General features: G+C 44.1%; 1 protein-coding gene across 1 annotated transcript in view; it reads left to right on the top strand.

The window, feature by feature from the left end:
- The window catches only part of LOC133135786 (sodium/potassium/calcium exchanger 2-like), a 70,225-nt gene that overhangs the window by 43,701 nt on the left and 5,921 nt on the right, over positions 1-20,603 (top strand). The window contains exons 5-8 of the mRNA XM_061253067.1: positions 1,201-1,215; positions 6,662-6,712; positions 15,223-15,321; positions 17,968-18,050. Coding sequence (XP_061109051.1) covers positions 1,201-1,215; positions 6,662-6,712; positions 15,223-15,321; positions 17,968-18,050 — 248 coding nt within the window. The remainder of the gene's footprint in view (positions 1-1,200; positions 1,216-6,661; positions 6,713-15,222; positions 15,322-17,967; positions 18,051-20,603) is intronic.

The raw sequence follows: 20,603 nt of genomic DNA, 5'->3' as shown, positions 1-20,603 counted from the left end.
AGTAACCGAGGTCCTGTTACAGGGTGTGAAGAAGTAAAACTGACTAATGCTCGTGTGACTGATTTCTGAGCCTCCTTCGAACGACGCTCTTTGCTCAATGTCACTGGGCAACGTGCCTGCGTGCGAGCGCTTTGCTGCAACGTTGTGACACCACCCCAGCATGGTGCCGCAAGCCTCCGCACAGCCACTGTAATTACAGCAGTCCGGTCGTTTAGCGATCTTAATTACACGCAGCAGAGGGTTTTCTCACCCGAGTTTGGTCGCCCGTAAGAGCCCAAACAAACTTGGCACGAAGCTAACGCGTCCGTGAAGGACGATGGGATTTATCATTTCAGGTTATGCCAGGTTACGATGTTCAGCGACGGTTTATAGCTGGACCTGACGCAGTGTACTTTTGGCTTTCCTCAAAGAACATGCAAATGTGTGAGGGATACGACAAATAAAGACAAGTTTGACAGGACAGTGGCATATCCAACAGTATCTTCAGCATTAGCAAGGAGACATAATTCAAATCTGCTTTTCTTTTTATGTTTAATATCCAACACTCAACTGGCTTTCGCCTATATTCATTCGATGGTAGTTGAATGCAAGGTTTGATATTTATTTTTCTTGATAACACAATTTGGCGAGTTTAGCGACCTGAGTTAAGCAACCTCAATTAATCAGAATTAATTTGACACACTATTCACTAACTTTGGAAATTGACAGCTTGCATTTAGTTCTAAGTTGAACTGTTGTGCATAAATTGTTTATTAAATCCAGGCCACTGAGATGCATTGGGTAAAAAATGGGAAATGGTCAAGCAAGTAGGATACATCACTGTTGTCAGAATAAATGTTGGTGAACTCCAGCATTTAACCTTGCAGAGGTCAAGATATTCATGAAGAACTAATGCTTTTCAGGGTGCATAAAGCATACATTGTTTTAATTATTATTTTGAATGGACATGGTGCTGCATTTTGCTTGAATTTGAAAAAAACGTTTCTTGGAGAAAATAACTTTACTGGTTTTAAGTAGCACAAGGTACCTTGAGCCAGCAGCCATTTTGGATTTCTGTTTCTCCTCATATTTTCTGTGAAATGCTGTTTACTAGCAAAATGTTTACGTTCTCTTCTTTCTTTGTCTTTCTTTATTTACCTCCACTCTTTATTCTTTGCTTTCTCTTTCTCTCCCTGTCTTTCTTTCTGTCTGTCTCCTCAGAGTTTGCCGATTCTGGTGAGTGATTATATTTATCCTTTTTGCTGAACGGCGTCCATCTTCATCTCAGCTTGGACATGGCTTTTTTTCCCCAAAATCTTCCCCTCGTTTTATTTTAATTTTTTTTACCTTTCCTGAAATAAGAGCCCCTGTCCCTGTAGGACAGGATGACGGCGTTTCCTTGAACGCCGTGTTTTGGGTTTGCGCATTGTGGCATCATCGCACTCTCCCTTTCTAATTTTGGTGTCGCTCTACCCTCACCGTAACCCCCCTGCTGTCTGTCTGCTGGATATCCCCCCTTTCATCGACCCCCCCTCTCCTGCAGATCTCTGCGGTTTGTTGAGTTGTGTTTAAAGCCCTGAGCCAGAAGCTGTGATTTGGCTGTTTGCAGAATCTCTGTGTCAAATTACGGAGTGCCTCCCTAATTAATTCACCAACATTTTTAGACTGGGTTTTTTTTTTTTCTTCTTCCTCTTTTTTTAAACTTGCAGCTACATGATCAATGTATTAGAAGCTATCTCTGACCTGGCACCAGTGTTCTGAAAGCACTTTCATTTATTTTATTTTTTTTATCCTCTGCATTTGGAAGGGAAAAACAGAGAGGCAAAGTCATCCATTAGTCCGTCCCACTCACTCTCACTGGATGGAAAGGGGACCTTGACAGGTGACCTTGAGGTTTACAGCATTCTAAAATGGTTTCCAAACCTTCGGCGTAGCATGGCCGTGGACTGCAGGCACTGATTTGCGAGGGTGTGAATCATTTTGAGGTCGTCTCAGTATGGGAGGAGGGGGACTTCACGCACTGTTGACCTCGGCCCTTGCGATCACACCGCAGAGCGCTGAACCAATGGAAGACGGCGAAACGGGTTCTGTTAACACAGCTGACCAATGAGGTAGTGACGAAGGAATCACATTTCTCAAACTCCTTAATTCCAGTAACTGAATTGTTACAGCTAACCGAAAGATTGCGCTCACAGTAGATGTGCAACGACTGGTTCGAATCAGTGTGAAACTGAGCTTGTTAGTACCTCTGCTCGTTTTCCAGCTTCACAACATCTTGTTTTCGCTCAAGACCTGCGGAGGAGGTGAGAGGCTCACGCCAGAGAGCACCGCGGCTCTGCAAATGTTGCAGATTAAAACACGTGAAGAAAATGACAACACCTAGAGAGGACATATTAGGGAAGGTTCTAGATACCAGGCCAATCTGTACGGTTCGGCTTTACGGTACGGGGATGAGTCATCGAGACGACCAGCTTGTGTGACGGTCTGTACCAGGAATGTGAGGTCAGGGTATTCGCGGTGAAAACCGTTCTCGGTCACGTGATTGCTAGTCACATTCAGGGAGAAGTCAGTGGTTAGGACACCTCCTTCAAGATGGAGAAGATTGTAGTTAGTGACTGTAATTGTGAAAGGACATTAGTCATGCAAAACTTGAATTATGTGCAGTGGCATAACCCAGATGTACAGTATGTCCCTGTTCTGTTTCACAGACTCACTTAGTATAAATCCAATTATTACAAATCCCCCCACACACACACTTGTCCCATTTAAAATGGCACCTTAAGCTGGGTTTCATAGGATCCAGTCCCTACAAAAAAAAAACTGTCATTTAGTAACCAGAGCGGTGCTCGTTCTTCCCTGGCTCTCCTCAGCTGTCACTACGAAGCATCTCTGTTTCCATCAAACAGCATGGTGGAGCTAAAAGAAGATTACTTAGGAGCCGCATAAAATATTGAGCTGCTGGAGATGAGGGTCGCCTGGCTGGTTGATTGGCAGACTGGTTGGCTAGCTTTTGTTTGGCAGATTGTTTGGTCGGCTGACCGTTTGGTCAGCTGACTGGTTGCTTGGCTGACTGGAGACAGGGTTTGGTTGGTTGTCTGGTCGGTTGGCTGATTGAAGACTGGGTTTAGTTGGCTGCTTAGTTGGTTGGCTGACTGGAGATAGAGCTTGGGTGATTGGCTGGTTGATTGTCTGACTGGAGACAGGGTTTGGGGTGGTTGACTACTTGATTGGCTGACTGGAGACATGACTTGGGTGATTGGCTGACTGGAGACGGGGCTTACGTGATTGGCTGGTTGATTGGTTAACTGACTGGAGACAGGGTTTTTTGGTGATTGGCTGGTTGATTGTCTGACTGGAGACAGGGTTTTGGGTGGTTGGCTGGTTGATTGTCTGACTGGAGACAGGGTTTTGGGTGGTTGGCTGGTTGATTGTCTGACTGGAGACAGGGTTTGGGGTGGTTGGCTGGTTAATTGGCTGACTGGAGATGGCTTGGGTGGTTTGTTGGTTGTTCAGCTTGGCTGTCAGGCAGGTCTTCAAAGTTCCACCATAACTTTGACTCTCCTTCTCTCCAAGCTGTGGCAGATTTAAATGGGGCTTAATAATCACGACTGTGGGGCGGGGGTGTGGGGGCACGGGGAGCTGAGTGGGGAAGGACAGGGGGTGGGGAGTGGTTGTTAACATGCTTACGAGCTCCAAAACCTTAATCGATTCAGTGTGCAGTGTGTGGCTTACAACATTGTGATTGTGATTGTGAGCAATCCAGTATTATTCCACCAGCACAGAGCCAGGGAATGCCATTGAAACGTTTTAAAATGTCCGCCGCTTATTTTTAAGGCCAAGTCCATTGTAATTGCACCTTGGAAACTGATGGAATGACATTGGCGAACAATAATTTTTTTATGCGGAACCATAAACCATAAAGTTTTATCTGTAAAAAGGAAAAGACATTTGAATCATCCGCTCTGCTGCCTTCTGTACTGGTGTACAGATTTCAGTCCGATTTCGGTCAGAGGTAAATTTAAAAAAGGGGCTGATAGAGCACGAGGCGTCACGGGCGGGGGGCGAGGGGCGGGACGACGCGGACAACGACGATGCGCTCGTTACCGGCGGCGACGGGCAGCCCCGCCCTCTCTGAGCCCCGCTCAGACGCGGCGAGGTCATCCGGGTAATTGTTTCCGTGTCCGCGGGGCCCTGACCTTCAGCCCCCGCCTGTCAGTCTAGCCGTCCGCCCCCACGCCCGCTGACAGACGCAGCCTGAAGGGACAGAGTCCTGCTGTCTATCTGTGGGGGGAGGGGCCGGGGGGCGCCGGCACGGCGGGCGGCCAATCGGATGCGCTTATTACCGCCGAGCCATTTTATCATTCCTGTGGTAGTAGGCGACGTTGCAGTAGAAGCGCTTCTGTGATGATGTGCGTCTCCCCATTTGGGATTTAGAGGGGAAGGGCTTTTTTTCTGCTTTCGTTCTTTTTAATTAAGCAGAAACATTGAGGTATAGTCCAAGAAGGTGAGCTTTGAGACATTTGTGGAGAATAGTCGCTGAATTTCTCTTCCTGACCAATCGTTCCAAAACGAGTTCTCTCACCAGTGGCAGCTGTGGGAAATCAGGCAGGAGCCGCCCCCAGGCGCGCATGCTCTGCAGCCGATAGGGCAAACGACATGTCGCTCTGGGAATGTCGCTCCCTCTCCAGAGCCTGACCCTGACATTCCATTGATCCCTCGCAGGGGCCTGTGCTTTTTTGATCCAGAACTTTCCGGGTTGTTACGGCCTGGGTCTGCGCTCCACCTGGGGCACTTTACTACAGAGTGCAAAAAAGTGAAAAATCATTTGATAAAATGCTCAGCTCTTGTGAGTGGGCCTTCCCATTGCCTCCCATGATTTCTGGGAGAATCGATGCTAAAAGCTTTCCACCCTGTGACAGGAATTTGTACAAAGCTCACAAACAAACCTCAGTGGTCAGCTGGCAAGGTCATAAACAGAGCCCTCAGTAAACAGAGCAAGACTTTTCTAGTGTGTGAGTGCGTGTTTGTGTGCGTGTCTATGTGTTGTGTGTACGCGTGTTTGTCTGTTTGTGCATGTGTATATATTTTGTAAATGTGTGTGTATCCCTTTGTGTGACAGAGAATAAGTCTGTGTGTGTGTTGTTTATATGTGTGTTTGTGTGCATGCGTGGGTGCAAGCGTGAATGCATGGGTATCTCCTTGACTGGCCCTAATGAACAGCGTGCTTAGCTTGACTCTCTCTGTGGTCTTGCTGTGTGTCTTTTTCTGGTGGCAGTTGATGCTGCAAACCCCCTACTGACCTGTGAAGGCACAGGACATTCTCAACTCTCACCAAACAGGGCATTCACTCAACAGGGCATTCACCCTCTCACTGAAAAGGGCATTCACCCTCTCACTCAACAGGGCATTCACCCTCTCACTCAATAGGGCATTCTCTGTTTTACTCAATATGGCATTCTCTGTTTACTCAACAGGGCATTCTAATGGTAAATGGTCTGCATTTATATCGAGCCTTTATCTTAAGTGCAATTGATGTTTCTCTTTCACCTATTCACACACACACTCACACACCAATGGCGAGGCACCAACAAGCCCGTCAGTTAGGTGTTAGTGACACACCCAGGGCAGGATCGAACCAGCAACCCTCCAACTGCTCTCAGCTCCTGAGCCAATACCCCCCCATGGCATCCAAGCAACTCCAATCCAAGCACTTATTTATTTTCCTGTAACTGAGTTCAACATTTTTTCAAAATGTATTTTATCTTTCTTTTTTTTTGGCAATTTCTTGATATTGACTGTTGACGAGTCCTGAGTCACATAAGTATTTAAGTGCTTTATCACTCTCAACAGAAGTGAAGCAGATTAGAAAAATAAACATCCATATTTCCCCAGCATTGAGAACGGATGTTTTCACTGTTTATTAAAGTATTTCCCACCTGTATTCAACCCAGACTCTGATGCAGACTTGACCTCTCACCAAAACCAAAACATCCATACAACAGTGTTTGGAGATGGGCGTGAAACTGCTTTTTAGACCCGGACTTCCAGTTGCTTAAGCTCATTTTGACTGGCTGTGAACATTGCTTGGCCAGCATATCTGGTGTTCATTTTTATTCTAAATTCATCTCAGCGTTTCACCTTCTGATGACTGAACTTGAATGAACCGCATGATTCATCAAGTGTGACCAGCATCACGGATGAATTTAGATTATTCATCAAACTACAATTTTCATTTTTTCTTGCAAACTCTGAAAGGAGAGTATTCATCACGCTGCAGTCTACTTGATTGCTTGCCACCATTTAACACTTGTGTGAAGTGTGCCTATATTCAGGACTTAATTCATGCAGTGACAGAGTGATATCCAAGACAACTGCTTCCTGTTTTTTTTTTTAGTCTTTTTGAATTACAGTGCAAGTGGTTTGTACTTTTTCATATTAATGTGTGTATTTCCAATGTTATGTTTTGCACTTATGTTGCTGAACTCATAGAGGGAGAGAGAGAGAGGGAGGGAGGGAGGGGGAGGGAGGGAGAGAGAGAGAGAGAGAGAGAGAGAGAGAGAGAGACCTTTTTCCTGGTAACTGTATGTTGTGCTATGATCTCAATGTGTCTTTTTTCATGTTCACCTTTTGTCCTTTTCTGTGTCTTGCGACCTTACTCTCGTCTCTTGCTGTGATGTTGTAGAACTTGGGACATATGGAAAGCTAAAATATTATCACACAATGACCGAAGAAGGTAAGAATTTCCCTGGATTATTCACACCACAATTGCATCCTTTTTCCAGCTCCTCCGTGAAGTCTATTTCTTTTTGTCCTTTCCTCGTCCATTTGTGCTTTTTCTTTGTTTCTTTGTTGTTGATTTCTCTCTACAAGATTTCACGAACATAAGTGCAAATCATGGCCATCGTGTTTTCCGGCGTTGCTTTCAAATAAATGTTTTTATCAGTTACTATATTTTTTTGAACTGTTATGTTTTTTTGGTTTTATTTGTTACTATTTTTAACTTATTACCTTTCTATTTATTTACAGTGTGATTTATATTGTATGAATGTTCTGTGGATAAGATATTTGATATTTGTCCTGTGTAGGTGTGTGATTGCTCAAAAGTAACCCTTAATTTGTTTTGAACCCTGACTATTTTTTGAGGAGAGGGAACTATTATGTTGAGATGCCTGATCCTGACTGAAATTTGAAAGACTTGTGGCCTCGGATGGATCATGACTTGGGATCTGAAAAAAAGACAGGCAACAGCCATGGTTGCCAGGTTGTGTGGTGCGTCTGCAAATGTAGGAAATGGTTCAGAGGTAAAATGTATCGGAGTCAATATAAAATGGGGGATTTCTAAGAATAGTTTTGGGGGAATAAAATCATAGGTGTCCGGGAGCACTATTGACTACGGGATGATGATGCTTTTGTTCCCTGTATAAGTGCAAGGCCTTGTCCAACGGCTCATAATATGAAGGGGATGACAAAACACCCTACTGTCCTTGAAATATCATTGAAAAGGGGTATTATTACTTCTAACAGTGAGGTAAATACATATTTCTTTCAGTTTGTTGGATTGATTACATTTATTGCCATGTCTAACAATCCTAGTGTGCTGATATTCAAACCAAAATATCCATCTCAATGGCGTCATTATACTACATTAAGCAGATCATAGTTGCTGGCGTGCAGCATTTAGCCACCTGCCCCAACAAAGTACTAACATTGTTTTCACTGTTTCTGACCTCTTTTAACCCCTTTTTAAAAATTGCATCATTTTATAGTCCATATATCTGACTGCCACCAAGTTGGATTTGTTTTGCTTTGTTGGCACAGGTGGCAAGGTTATTTGAACAAAACTTGGCCAGAGAGAGGGATATGAGTTTAAGTCCTTTTTAGGTAATGAAAGTTTTATGGGGTGCCTCATAATGTCCTCTTCCTTTGATTTCTCTGGCAGTTTCTGCCTGTCTGTCCAGCTCATGTGGTGGTTGTTGTGGAGCAAGATCTTGTTTCTCGATCCTGAGACAAAGTGCCCTCACTTAACAGTGGTCCACTCTGCTGAGCTGTTTGTGTTCCACAACTTGGTTTTCACAGAAGTGGAAATTGCTTTTCACACATAGAGTGGGCCTGTGGAAGGACTCAATAGAGCGTAAATCTCAAAATCCAATAAAGTCCAGAAAAAACCTAGTTAGATTTGTACAAAATGTTTTTGTTCTGTTTTCAGTGGTTCAAGCAGTGAAGGCCTATTGTTTCTGTTCCATTTTTTAAAATTATTTTGCTCCGCTAAAACAGAATGGGTAGCAAAAAAAAATGTTAATCGTAAAGCTATGAATCTTGGGAGATATGTTCCTAAGCCCTATCCCCCACTACTCAGGTAAGCAGAATGATGCCTATGAATCACATGGTGGTGCTGTAACACAACCATTTATGTTTTGGTCCATAACTCCTGAACCGCGTAGCCTAGAATCAAAATGGTTTTTGGACTAGATTTGTTGGCAAACAAAATATTGCACATGGCAAACAAAATATATTCCTGATTTAATTTGTGCCTGCTAATCTGCCATTCAAAATCACATTCTTTGCTTCTTGTTCTACAAAATTGATTCAATCTTCACCAAATTTGGCACCGACCATGCCTGGAGTAATCCAGAAAACAGTTATCACTTCTTTTTTTGATGCTGTAAACTGTGTGCCCAAGACATGTCAATTAATTGTTGTGGTTGTGGACATTTTCAGCTCTAACTTGTGAACACAATGTTGGATCCTCACCAAGTTTTGTACAGGAGTGCAGTGGCTTGATTCAGAGGACACATGCCAATTTGGTGCCATACTGCCTATAGGTAGCGTTATAAGAAGCAAATAAGTTTAAGTGCCCAAAACTCTTCAACCTTTTGGCCAAATAGGTTGACATTTTGTGTACTACATCTCTATAATATCCCCACCCAGTGGTTCCAATCAATCACTACATATCTTTAAAAAACATGGCTGCTAATGATTTATCAGCAGACATTTGACTGGCTTGGCAATGGCCGATCAGCATGAAACTTGGTGAGTATATTGATGTCTTGACTTGGTACTATCAAGTACAATTTGAGATTACTTTGGGTTTTTATGTCATGTTCAAAATGCAACTTTTTCTAGACTTAAATTTTCAATAGGACTAGACACCAATTTGACGCCACACCAGCTAATTTAAATATAACGTGTAAACTTTGCCACATTAGAGGCTAGTGTAGTCGAATAACACAGGCTTGATTTTTTTATGCTCATTTCCTGGCTTGGCTTTATAGGTGTTTCAGCCACTCTTTCAATTGTTTCAAGTCAATGGTAACAATACAGTAAAAATACAACGTCAATCATTTTCGCAATGTTTTTTCTTCTTGCAATGTCTCCCCATGTCCCCATGTCCCATAAGGACAATACAGCAATACTTTGTGGACCAGTCAGGGACAGTTTGTGACACCGAGTTGAGTCACTCTCTCACAGGCTTAGTGGAGGAGCCGCATTCAGTGACAACTGCACAGTCTCTGGCTCCAAATTGTACAACATGGTGGCACCAGTGAACTAGCCCATGGATAGTCAGCGGGTGAATACAGGCACTCGTCCATATTTTTCTTCAGTATATGGTTGGAAGCCTATGTGTCTGGCAGTGTGTCACAATCACATCCAAATGAATTTTTACAAGCGGACCATTATGGTCGCTAATTGTGAGGAAAAGCAACAGTGCCTACATGTAGCAAGAGGCTTCTTGGACATTTTTGCCTTGGTAGTTTATTGCCAGTAGCTGACTATGCATCCACAAGCACTGTAGTGGTGGTTTACTGCTGGGGGGGGGGGGTCAGTCCTTTAAAGGGATTTAGGTAGTGGGAGGCCACTGTGTCCAGTCTGACATCTCCAAATTGCAATGGGAGTAATAGGCATCATCGCACTGTCCAAACGGCAAACCCCCCTCCCCACCCCCACCCCCCCGTCCATTCCCTTTTCCACTTAATGGCCTTCGATTTTTCTGTCGCAAAAGAGGGTCAGGGCTCAGCACTCACGGAAGATAGAGGGACCGTCCTGCTCATTGAGGGGGAGAGAGACGGTACACGCAATTTCAAGAAAAAACAGCAGGCCTCAGTCGAGACTCCAACCCCCCTCCCCCAAGAAAAATATTGGCAGGAAAATGACCTCGGCTGCTGGTTGTGCGCTACTGTGACCTTGAGGTCTACCGCTAAGGTCGACTTGACGGTCACAATCAGGGCGCGGAGATATAGACATCCGCATTCGCGAAGCATCTGTGTCGGGAGTGCTGACCTAGGTTCAGGTTTCTCCATGCCCATATCCTCACCTTATCCATTATGAGTGGAAATGCAAAACTGATCCTAGATCAGCACTGCTGAGTTGGTGTGTCTACACTGCAGGGAGAGGGCGGAGGTTTTTGCTGAGCAGACGCAGGTGGTGAGGGGACCGGCAGCTGAGTCGACTTCGGTTTGTCGCTGTCTGTGTAGTGCATTCAGAAACTGATTTAAGTCATTGCTTTAGCTATTGGCTTTATTCATTCCTAAGAAGTGGTTATCCGCTGAAAGAGACACATTGTGTACACACACACTCACATACAGTACACACACACATGCACACAAATGCATACACATACACACACAGACACACAAATGCATACACACATGCACATATTCACGCACACACATGCACACACACACGCGCATACACACACACACACACACACACGCACACATATGCACACACACACACACACACACACTTTGCTTTCGCAGAGCCAGTGCCAATGTGACCTGTGTTCTCCCTCAGCCGGGTTGTGTGCCAGGCGTGTCCCCTTAGGTGGCAGTGGAGGAGAAGGCTAATGAGATGATCGTGCTAGAAGTTCCCTAAGCCTGCCAGGATATGACAGCACCGGTGTCATTCCCCAGCCAGCCAATGGGCAGGCTTAGCGCACCATTATCCCTGAGCAGGGACTGACAGCCGGCACTATTTATAATCTCTGGCTGTAGATCACGGGCCAACGGCAACTCCCACGCAACCCCAACGTCCTCCCACCAGTCCTGAGGCCGGGGCGGTTGTGCTGCGTACGGGTCAGGGAGCTGGGTTTGTGAGCAAGGTCATGGGTCAGATTCCCAGGCTGGGCGCTGCTGTTGTGCCATTAAACACGGAATCTAACCTAAATCGCCAAAGTCAATGTCCGGCTGTGGAAAAGAGTATCCCAGACTATAGCCTAGTGGCTAAGGTAAATGACTCCGACCTGGAAGGTTGGTGGTTCAAGCCCCGGTGTAGCCACAATAAGCTCCACACACCCGTTTGGGTTAATCAACTGTAAGTTGCTTTGGCTAAAAGTGTCAGCTAAATAAGACATTAAATTACAATTGATTATACCTATGTCTCAATACTGAGTACACTTTTTCAAAACTCTTAGCACAGTTCTCTTTACCAACACGCAGCTTGGCACAACAGATAATCTTACACACAAAATGCACTAAGACTACCAAAACACAATTCATTCTACCAGAACACTGGCTAAAGATGTAACCCAACAAGATATCACTTTGAATCTGAAAACACTAACAAGAGCTTGCATTACCTGATGCATAATTTTTTTTTGTAGGATTTTTTTTTTTTACATAAACCCAAGATTATAATACAAAAATATGTACATCAATGCTCGTCAACCTGGTCCTCTGGATTGGACCACAAATTCTCATCTATATTACACCTTATATTCTCTCTTGCCATATACACATGGGGAAAAAAACCTATTTGAATGCCTGATCCATCCCAGACAATCTTCCGCAGATATGTCCTGGCATGCAGCATTCATTGCATTCAGGAAGAACATCTGATCATGTGGACGGTGGTCATATACGTACCATCCACGTCCATGAAGAAAATGATTCCCTCTATGGGATTAAGGAATGGTGTAAAGTGGGAGCAAAAGTGACATCATCCTTGGACGGCCTTCAAACCATTGGTAAAATGCCTAATTATCCCATATGATTACGAATGCTTGCACATTTCGCCTCATATACCCCTTGACTGGGACAAGCCTTCCATAGAGGTCACCCAGAAATGAGATCAGACGCTCAGTGTTGTATGGGCCAATTACTGGTATGTGGAACAGCTGTCCATCTGAGGATATTGCTGCACTCATTGTTATGACCAGGACCATCCACTGTAGCTCTTTGTCCAATGATAAGGTTAGACGTACAGACATCTTACCTGGACATATTGGTACCTCTCAAAGGGAATGGTATACAGCTGCTTCATTGTGACATGATGTTTTCTCAGGAATGGCCGTCAAAGTTTCTGCAAATTTAGCATTGTCTGCTAAGACTCTGTGGTAGTATTACAGTCGAAATGTGAAATTGCTGTCTAACTCAGATAAAATTTGTGTTTTGCCCTATTGTGCAAATGAAACAGCAATTGTTTGGGCCATTTTTTACTTTAGGTCCATACGCAGTCAATGCTGTAATATTTTTGAGTGAAAACCGAGTTATGGGAAGCTTTAAATTGTTTGATTGGCCAAGTAGTGGAGTATCTTTAATCATTTCAAATAACTTAAATAATAAATAAATAAATAAAATATTGACTGAGAAGTTAAAACGGTGACTTTTCCTGCTCAAAGAAGTGAGACACAGTGATGTATTATTACAATGGCCTGTATTGTCACAATGTCGAGAGAGGTAATATTTCATGTGTGGCTGTGAGTCATGGCATTCCATTTGACAGGGCGCTATATTTATTGTCCAGTAGCCAGATGGGCATATAAGCCCCGATTGTCACAGCTCCCTATTGTTAACAGAACTCAATCGACAAAGCAACTCAGGTAACACATTTGTTAATTACATTGGTTACCAGTTCAATAACTTAATTGCAGATGCTTTTTAAAAAAAAAACGTTTTGAACTAGGTTTAACAGTTTTGAAAACAGTATGTTAACATGTGCAAAAAGTGTGGTAGAGTTTTGCTGGTGGTAGTGTTTGAGTGAAAAAATTAATCGTGAATTTTGAAAGATGTTGTCAGTGAATGCATTTTGTGTGAAAGAAATGAAAAATGGTTCACAGTTTAGTCCCCATAGACTGCTGTTGTGCTGCCTATGTTAAGAGTTTTTAAATCATTGGGATACACTAAAATGTATTTTGTAGCAGAATACCTCGCGAAGAGGTATTGGTGTAGGAGCTATAGGTTGCTTTGCAGGAACAGTGGTATGGCATATGAAATACATGCTTACAAGATGTTTCATAGTTCCAGACTCTGCACTCTTCTGGATGCAGATGCTACAGTTTGAGATTTGATTCTCTGCAGTGTCATATCCATACGGTTATAAAGCAGCCTGCTCAGGCTCATAGTACCATTAGGTGAATGTTATTTATTTTACAGGTGACTTATGAGTAACCTGGTCTGGCTCATAGTATTTTGATCAGATTCATTCTGTAAGGTTATGAGCAGCCTGGTCAGGCTATGTGCCTACTGTAAGGTTAAGAGCAGCCTGGTCAGGCTCATAGTACTGTAAGGTTAAGAGGAGCCTGGTCAGGCTCATAGTACTGTAATGTTATGAGCCTGATCAGGCTCATAGTGCCATAAAGATGTTTGAATTATTCTAATGGCTTTCTGTGTTCTGTGTCCTGGGCTTTCTTTTGGATCATTTGTTTCCCTGCCAATCATCACCTAAAAAAATATTATTTTGCATTTGAAATCTGAACTCTGAACCCTAGGGGGATTTAATATGCTGGATGTACAGTGAAAACACACACTAAAGGCCAGATTCAGACACCAAAAACAGATTCAGAAGTGATTGTGCTGTCCAAGCAAGTATTGTTACAGATTATTTTAATTTATTTTTTATCTGACGTTCAAGACAGCGAACATTCACAGGGGAACTTGATTGCTGTGAACAGTTCCTGCTGAACTATTTTAAATGAACATTCCATTCAGTTTGTAACCAACGCAATTTTTTTAAATGCAGGGTCATTTTAGCCAAGGTTTGTGCGATATTAGACAACTTCACTGATAGTGGTCCTGATGGATTATATGAGTACACCCAGTACTTTCATGAAGTGCAGTAAATTATAACTGCTAAAGGATTGTCAGCTTACTTCTCTTGTGCCTTCCTGGTCGGCAGCCATTTTTGTTAGCTGCGCAGTACCTTTTCATGGTTAGCTAACATTCATGGCAAACATAAAAAAAGTTTGAATATGTCTCGAGTTCATGGAAAATGGAGATAAAAAAAGCTCCCAGTTTTGGGATGATTTTCTCATAAGTCCAGGCCAAGAACTGAGCTTTGTTGCTGTTTCCACAGAAGGAGGATCATTCTGTAGAAATGTTAAGTTTAGTGAGTGCATAAATCTCAGTCCTCTTCCTAGGGGGAGTGTTTGTGCCTGGACTATTCTGCCAACTTAATCATAGTAATTTAGTTTTTCCTTTTGATGTTTTTGTTTTTATATGTGGGAGAGGTTTGGCCATAACTATTACCATCATTAATTCAGACACTTACTGAAAAATGTATATGAAGATTAAAATGTGTGATACCAAAATGATACCAAATGGCTACCAAGGGTTAAGTTATTTTTTTGTTAATTTATCTTTTTTTTTTGTATGATGATATAATTGCGGTGCTTGTAACCCTGAGGTTGTAGCTTTGATTCCCAGGTGGGTGCTGGAGTTTTAACCTCAAGCAATGCTAGCAATTACCTTGAATTTATTTCGTAAATATCCAGCTGCGTATGGAACTTGATAGTTTGCGAAATGTGGAACATCTGGCCTGTTTGTGGCAGGAAAAAATGAAGGAAACTGCTCTCTGTTTCAGCGGTTTATAATCTGTGAGCCTTTCTCAAGTAATGGTATTCTTTTCCCAAAAACTGAATATGACGCTAAGTGAAATGTGGTACTGTATATGGGGTCTGTTTGCAGTGGAAAAAAGTAATTAAGTAGTATTCAATTCGTTTTTCCCAGTTGCTTAATGTGATGGAATTGGTAAGTGAAATGTTGAATATTAGGCCTATTTGTGGCAGAAAGAAATGAAGGAGACCGCTCTGTTTGAGCAGGTACCATTTTGTGAGCTTTTCCCAAGTGCCGAATGTGACGGTACATGATATGCGGAACGTGTGGCCTGTTTGTGGCAGAAGGAATAATGGAAACTCCTCTGTTTGTTTGGAAATGAAGTGCTATGTAAGATGAGAAAGGCCATCACCCCAGACTTATCTGCAATTCTCCACCAGTGCCTGACTCCATACCTTATGTTTTTGTGTTTTAGGGAAATTCCGGGAAAAGGCTTCCATCCTGCACAAGATTGCCAAAAAGAAATGCCAGGTGGAGGACAGCGAGAAGGTCAACGGACTTCCCAGCCGTTCCGGTGAGAGTCTCTTCGTAGCCACGTGGTGTCTGGTCAATAGTCCACCCATCTATTATCCCAGCACCCTGGACAAGCCAACAATCCATCACAGGAGACATACACCACTCACTCACGCTCAACCCTATGGGCATTTAGGCTCTCCAGTCAGCCTAACCTGCATGTCTTTGGACTGTGGGAGGAAACCGGAGTTTCCGGAGGGAAACCCACACGGACACGGGGAGAAGGGGCAAACCCTACGCAGAAAGGCTTGAACCCGGGAACCTTCATGCTGCGAGGCAACAGTGCTACCCGCTGCTCCACCGTGCCGCTCATGGTCAACAGTACATTATAATAAATGGCCTACTTTTCCCTTATCCTTTAGTCGCATAAATTGTGTCAGTTTAAATGGGTCTCGTAGCCCTCAGATGTGAGCCAGTGTCATTATTCAAGGACCAGTTCATTTGTGCGAGCGTCCGCTTCAAAGAGACAGGCGAACCCGGGGGCTGGACACACAGGCACAGTATTGGCGGAGGGAGGAAGAGAGGCTGAGAGTGAGAGCAAGGGAGGGAAGGCGGGCTAATTATGCTAACAGCCCCCACTTTACCGTATTATCATCTTAAAAGAATCCGGATGCGCGGCCGTTATTGAAACCCCCGGCTGCTTTGATCTCGTCCCGTTGCCTTTCTTGTTCGACCACAGCTGACATTCGGCGCGGCAGCTAATGCAAGGTTTTAGCCCGGCTGTGTCCTAGCCACGGCCGTGTTAAAGCAATGGGCATTATGGGCTGTAGCCCAGGGCCTTCCCTGCCGATGGGGCCTCGCCAGGTTTCATCAATCACAGGCTTGTGTCTGATGTTAATTACTGTGAACAAATACATGTCCATGTAGTATATAATGCATATAAACTACGCTTAATAAAATATACAAAAATTTACTCTGCCACCCCACCGCGTCGTCTCGTTCGCATCGGCCTAACTAACTATCGAAAGCAAACGCTTTTGACCGGCCTTTTATGCAAGCCAAAGTTTGTAAACTAGCATCACATTGTAAGCTAGCATACATTCAGAGCATACTTAAACTATTTGAGAAATGTTGTTTAACTTGGTTTGAAATAGACTGTTTTTATTTAATTATAACCGTTATAATTTAGAGGAATTTATTTCTGTACTCATCGAGAAGTTTGATCCGGGCCTGGTCCTAGCTAGCATTCAGAATTGCGCTAAGGCCACGTTAGGTTCTATGTTCTATCCCCCTCCTACATCCATCCATTATCTAACCTGCTTATTCCTGGTTGGGTCGAGGGGGGTGCTGGAGCCTATCCCAGCATGCATTGGCGAGAGGCAGGAATACAACCTGGACAGGCCACCAATCTATTACAGCCATCCCCCCTTCATGATACAGGATCATATGATAGTGATTCATGACATCAATACGACCAAATACCTTTTCAGTATCTTTTCAATAAGTAATAGTACATTCTGTTGGTTGCATTCACATATTCCTCGTATCAAAGGGGCTACAGTTAGAAATGTCTCGATACAAATCTTGCTAAAATTGTTGTTGAAAATGTGAATGGCCCTCTGAAATTACAAATTTCATTTCTATATTTGGGAATATTTCCCTTAAGGGTAAACTTAAGTCTGTCCACCATTCATTCTTGTTTATATTAGGAGATGAAATGCTAGTACAAAAATGCATCCATAAAAATTACATTTGGGATATCCCCGGTCATTCTGGTCAGCGCTTGAGAGTGGCGTTGGTTGATGTTTATTCCATTTTTAGAATGGGAAAACAGGAAACCTCACCAGAACCCATCTCTTGCATTAGAGTATTCCTCAGACAGTTCTCTGCCTTGTAGCCTGCTAGTCTATTGATTATCTTACTTCCCGTGCTTTTTAAAAAATGCACAGCGAATACAAATGTCAGAGCAGGTCACATTTTACCATCCTGATGGACGGTGTATCACCGCCTCACTGCTGTGGGTTCACTAGGCTACTCTTGCGTTTTGAGTTTGTGTACACTGCTGAGTGAGAGTGAGCTCACAGAATAGAAAATAGTTTTTAAGAATAAAGCGAGTATACCCCAGCGGATTAAAAGATTAAAAATTGAGAGTTGACGGGAGTGAAAGGTTACCCCCCACGTGTGTGTGCGTGTGTGTGTGTGTGCGCACACACACAGTCTATCTCACCTGTGAACCCACTCCGTAAGGAGAGAGGGAGGGAGAGGGGAAGAGTGATATATGTCTTTGGTACACGTCATGCGTTTTATTTACTGCTTGCTCTGCACACTGCTTTGGTTTGTGTGTGTGTGTGTGAGAGAGGGAAAAAGGAGGGAGGGAAAGAGGAGGGAGGGGGAGAGAGGGAGGAGAGCTGGGATCCCTCAAGCTGACCTTTCACAGAGGTGACCTTGTTCCCTATTGCACACGTGCGTTCATACATGACATAACCACACGTGCACTCACGTACACACGCGTGCATATATAACCGAATGCGTGCGCACGCATGTACTCATAGACTCAAAGAACTGCGGACACATACACATGCGAGCACACACAGCCTCTTCTCCGGAGACCAGGCTCTTGGCTCCTAGCCTGCAAGCTGGGATTGTGATTGGTTGAGTAGCGATGATGCTGTATCTGTGATCACTCAGCTCTGTCCTCCTCCCACAGATAAGAATCTCCCCAACAGCTCAAACGTGGAGGTGGAGGTCACCCCGCCCATGAACGGCAGCGTGGGACAGGAAGGGGATGCGGTAAGGCTCCGTTTTCTTTTATTTTATTTTCTTTTATATGATTTCTGAAAGATGTGGGACCCCCCCCAACCCCTCCCGTGAAAGCAAAAGACACCACTGTATGCCATTGCATGGCCAGGCTGGATGGTGGAGAACCTGGAAGTTGCACATTGTTAGGTGGTGTGCCTTGTAAATATCATGCAGTTATAGTGAGAGATGAGATTACAATGGGCTGGAAGTTCAGTCTAAGCTTTCTGATCGAATCCCCTTAGAATGGGCTGGTCACGAACCCTACCATTCTGAACGAATCCCCTCAGAATGGGCAGGGAGCTAACTCCAGCATTCTGATCAAATCCCCTCAGCATGAGCTGGGAGCTAACTCCAGCTTTCTGCATGAATCCCCTAGAATGTGCTGGTAGCTAACTCCAGTGTTCTGTGCATAATAACAACCCCCCCCCGCCCCTCTCCAGTGTGATTGCATTGTCCAGTCCCTTTCTTTCCCCGGTGATCACCAGATGAATTCCCTGTTGATGTTCATTGCTAAATTATGAAAAATGGAGGATGGAGAGGTGTGAAATCCCAGGGGGAGTGATTGACCTTTCTGGGTCACTGAAGAAAGGAAGGGGGAGGAGTTGGTCAGGGGTGAATCGGTTCCTGGTATGGGGTGAATCAGTTCCTGGTATGGTTCAGTTAGAATATACCAGACTGAGCTTTGAGCGGCTGCCTTTCCCCCAGTAGTACATTGATATAAAATATATTACTAAGATAAAACATATTTCAACACTTCATTATGGATGTGCAAATTTACAAACTATTGCCATTTTCACATATTGCAGTATATAGATATAGATAAGTTTAACCTTATATTTCCCTCAAATTCAAAAAGTATTTCCAATATACTGTAGTATTCTTTCTGCAAGGGAGTACATATTCTCATTATAACAATAGGTCAAAATTGTTTGTAGTTGAGTCACCCAAAGACGGGAAGATGTGCTTAACAACCTTTTCTGCTTACTATGAATTATTATGTTCTTATGAATTAATTCTTTCAAGATGCTTATTTCTTTTTGATTTCCACCATGACACACTACACAAACTCGGGCCGGGGAAGAAATGCAAATGCTTTCCATTTTGCTCTTGAATTCAGATTTTACCAACCAATTTTCCTCTACACAGTACACTACATAGTACTACATGAAATATTCATGAGACCATAGAAGAGCTTCTTTGAGAAGAAAGAAAGAGAAGTAATATATTGGACTCGCTTGCGACACTTCTTACTGGATGGCGCATTGTCCCGATTATTTTGGGAAGCGTGCAGGAGCGGAGTTTGAATGGTGTGCGAGACGTCAGCCGGTGGGTTTTATTTTTGGAAGCGCGGCTGTGCGCCGAGCCTCCCTGTTTCAGCGTGACGCTGAAGAGCAATCAGGAAGCGTGTGAAAATCAGCGGGGCTGGTGCCGCACCCGACCGCTAGCGCACACCGCCGCCATTCACAGCTCGTTAAGGGGCAACGCCTCGCAATCCCCCCAAAAAAACATTCGCAGTAAGGAAAGGGACCTGTCGCGGGCTCCCGGATGCTGTTTTTTTTTTTCAGGACTAATCCCACATTAGAAAGTGTTTGGGACGTGTCTCAGGTTTTTTGGGGGTTTTTTTACCAAAGCTGGGTTGTCGCAGATGGCTCTTGATGTGAAATGCAGTTACAAGGAGGTGTGCAGTCAGAATGGGGTGCACAGTCAGAGGGGTAGTGCAGTCAGAGGGAGGTGCTCAGTCAGAGGGAGGTATGCAGTCAGAGAGAGGTGTGCAGTCAGAGAGAGGTGTGCAGTCAGAGAGAGGTGTGCAGTCAGAGGGAGGTGCTCAGTCAGAGGGAGGTGCTCAGTCAGAGGGAGGTGCTCAGTCAGAGGTGGGAGCGCAGTCGCAGGGAGGTGCGCAGTGAGAGAGAGGTGCACAGTTACAGGGAGGTGCGCAATCAGAGGGAGGTGGTTTGAATGATGGCCCGGGAAAGGCATCAAGACAAGAACAAAGATGGGTGCTGTTTATGTGTGTGTGTGCCTGTGTGTGTGTATATATGTGATTGTGCATGTGTGTGTGTGTGTGTGTGATTGTGCGTGTGTGTGTGTGATTGTGGGTGCGTGTGTGTGTGGGTGTGTGTGTGCGTGTGTATGTGATTGTGCGTGTGTGTGTGTGTATGTGATTGTGCGTGTGTGTGTGTGTATGTGATTGTGTGTGTGTGTGTGTGATTGTGTGTGTATGTGATTGTGCCTGTGTATGTGATTGTGTGTGTGTGTGTGTGTGTATGTGTGTGTGCGTGTGTGTGATTGTGTATGTGTGTATGTGTGTGATTGTGTGTGTGTGTGTGTGTTAGATTGTGTGTGTGTGCGTGTATGTGATTGTGTGTGTGTGTGTGATTGTGTGTGTGTGTGTGTGTGATTGTGTGTGTGTATGTGATTGTGCGTGTGTGTGTATGTATGTGTGTGTGCGTGTGTGTGATTGTGTATGTGTGTATGTGTGTGATTGTGTGTGTGTGTGTGTGTGTGTGCGTGTATGTGATTGTGTATGTGTGTGTGTGTGTGTGT

Source organism: Conger conger, chromosome 8 (genome assembly GCF_963514075.1).
Source record: "Conger conger chromosome 8, fConCon1.1, whole genome shotgun sequence".
NCBI lineage: Eukaryota > Metazoa > Chordata > Actinopteri > Anguilliformes > Congridae > Conger > Conger conger.
This window is presented reverse-complemented; position numbering and strand designations above follow the sequence as displayed.